We start from the raw sequence: 2,807 nt of genomic DNA, 5'->3' as shown, positions 1-2,807 counted from the left end.
CACGTCCCCCTCTGGACCTTGATTCTTCGTTAGCCTTTCAAAAACCCATTTTCCCCCTGAGATGTCTGTTTAGGCTCCTCCAAGGGCTTCTTGTCTGCTGACCTTTACCCCTGGGTCCTCAGTGGCCAAGTCCAGCTTGCAGCTGAGCAAGCATCAGCCCTGGCTCTAGCTTTTGCATTTGAGTATTTGTTAAGCAAATGCTGCTGGAGCCTGTGGGCAGCCTGGGCCTCCTTTTTGGGCCTGGTTGAGGTGCTTTCCTTTATAGGGGGCCATGGGGCACATCTTCTGCTAGAAAAGCTGGAAATGTTGAGGCTTATAGTGAGACCCATCCTCGGATCCTAGCCAGAGTGACTCCACCTTGTACCAAGCCTTCAGCAAGTCAAACCATCCTACCCATGGTCAGTGTTTGCAGAGACCAAGAGACTCAGAGAATGCAGGCAAGCATGCAGCCCCAAAGTAGCCAGAGTCTGGTGACTCTGTGGTTCACTTCAGCCAGGCCAGGACCATCTGGACTGCGTCAGCTTGAGGTAGTGTTTCTTAGGTCTCAAACCGGGGTCAAAGGGCTGAGATGCCCAGACCTGGCCACCAGGATCTCCCAGCATTCCTCAGTCCCTACCTATTTCAGGGTCGTCCTGGTGGGCATACCCTGTCCCTGCCCTGAACACTCTGCCCAGGAGCTGGGCTACCCTTCCCCTGGTTGCTCTTCTCTATGTAGTCCAGTCATTTGGGCTACTTGGTCCTTTTACCCTTTTCCCTTGTGGCCTCTTGGCTCCAGGATTTCCCTCTCCCCTCCCTCATATCCTCTGTCGGCTTGGAATAAGGTCGTGTTCGCTCTGGACTCTTCCAGACTCCTCTGGCTGTTTCCTCCTGTGTATCTACTATAACCGTCTCCTCTGTCATATCTAGGAGCGGCCGTGTCCTCTTTATTTCTTTTTCTCATTCTGCGCTCTCATGGGGTCTGCATCAGTTCTTCTGGAGATTCAGAGTCGGAGAGCTACAGCTATGTTTAAGTTTAAGTTACTGTGTTGAAAGCAGAACAAGAATGCCTCTGACCTGCAAGTCCCACTTGCCCGAGGACAGACAACTTCCTGAAATGCTGGGCTGCTGTGCCTGTAAGATAACAAGCCACTGCTTTCCTTCTGCAGACAAGGTTGGTTGCCCCAACCACACAGGATGTGCTTGATCATACATAGGTGGGAGGTATGTAGGCAGGAAGTACGTCAGGGTGTATGCTTACCTCTGATTGGACGAAGGCACGATGTACATAGCCTTGTGGCTTTTGCCTTTATAGACATGGGACTAATAGTCATTCTCTGAAAATTCCGGGTATGGACCTGGCCGAGATCCACCATCCTGGCCTGTTTTTAACAAAGCCTCCTTCCCAGCACTGGGGAGGCAGAGGCAGACAGATCTCTGAGTTTGAGGCCAGCCTGGTTCAGGACAGGTTCCAAAGCTACAGAGAAACCCTGTCTCGAAAAACCAAAACCAATCAAACAAAATAATACTAAAATAAAGCTTGCTTCAATTTTAACTCAAAAATTGTGGTAGTGATCTTATTCTTGACCAGCCGGATTAACAAGAGCCACCCCACAGGAGTCGAACACCTCTGGTATGCAGTTCTCCAAAGTAACCCCTTTTCTCAACTCACCGTTACCCCTCAAGAACTTGAACAAGCCATTTTGGGGCTGCTGTACTATGCCAGCTTGAGAGCAGATGTTTAATTTTACATGTCCCCAGAGCATCACCCACGGAGGCTGGAGATGTCTTCCTCGTGGCTCACTGTCATAGCCGTGTGAAGGACACTCCACCCTCACTGGTATGGGGGGGGGGACATTTCGTCCTTGACATTCTCCCCGGACTCCAAGACTGGGAAAGCCTGCAACTGCTGGTCTGCATGGCTGAGCCTTACAATTCCAGGGGGGATGGAAAATCTCTGGAGCCCAGAATGCTGCTCAGGCCCCTCCCTGGTGGGCAGGAGACTCCTCAGGCAGGGAAACAGACATGGGGAGGGGGAGCAGACCTTCTGCAGCGCTGGATGGCTGAGAGCAACCCCCTGGTCCCAACTGGCCCGCCTTGGGCGGGAAGCTGGACTCGGACTCCAGGTACTGGGGTCTCTCCTGCATCAGTCAGCCTAGGTGCTCTGTCCAACCACTCCCTAGGAAAGGAGAAAGAATCATTTTGAGAGCCTGTTCCTAGGACATCCTGACCGCAGTTCCCCTCAGGCCTCTTTCCAGCGTTCCCTCTGCTACACTTGCTCAAAATCAGGGATCTAGGATTGTCCCAAAAGCCAGTTAAGGGGTTCACTTTATTATCCCAGACCCCTTAGCTATTCTGCAAAGGAGATCCCTCATGAGGAAGTGATTAAAAAGGTGTTTGAAATATTATTCAGTTTATAAACGATCAATTGGTAGTTGTTTTCCAGGAGGTGGGGTGGTCTCCAGACTGCTCAGTTCAGTTGTGTGGTTAGCCTACTGCTCTGGGTATGGGCGCAGATGGATCACAGATGCGCGGGTGGATCACAGACACGCGGGTACCCTTTGGAGGTCATCTGTGCACTTCTCTTCAGCACTCTTCATTTTATTTATTTTGAGAGAGAATTGTTTTGGTTTTGTTTTGTTTTTAAAGACAGGGTTTCTCTGTATAGCCCTAGCTGTCCTGGAACTAACTCTTGTAGACCTGGCTGGTCTGGAACTCATGTAGAGGTAGAGATCCACCTGCCTCTGACTCTCAAGTGCTGGGATTAAAGGGTGTGCCACCACCTCCACCAGCGTCCCAACTTGCTCGCTGCGCTCTCTCTCTCTCTCGCT

The 2,807-nt window shown here is 51.2% G+C and overlaps 1 protein-coding gene across 1 annotated transcript in view; it reads right to left on the bottom strand.

Annotated features, from left to right (window-relative positions):
- Positions 1-1,691: 1,691 nt before the first annotated feature.
- Positions 1,692-2,807, bottom strand: part of Pnpla1 (patatin like phospholipase domain containing 1) — a 37,723-nt gene continuing 36,607 nt past the window's right edge. Inside the window, 1 exon segment of the mRNA XM_050143600.1 lies at positions 1,692-2,155. Coding sequence (XP_049999557.1) covers positions 2,132-2,155 — 24 coding nt within the window. The 3' untranslated portion in view covers positions 1,692-2,131.

Source organism: Alexandromys fortis, unplaced genomic scaffold, assembly GCF_014885135.2.
Source record: "Alexandromys fortis isolate MF-2015 unplaced genomic scaffold, M_Fortis_MF-2015_v1.1 scaffold_9, whole genome shotgun sequence".
In the NCBI taxonomy this organism is placed as follows: Eukaryota; Metazoa; Chordata; class Mammalia; order Rodentia; family Cricetidae; genus Alexandromys; species Alexandromys fortis.
The sequence above is the reverse complement of the archived record's forward strand: the minus strand, read 5'-3'. Positions and strand labels throughout refer to the sequence as shown.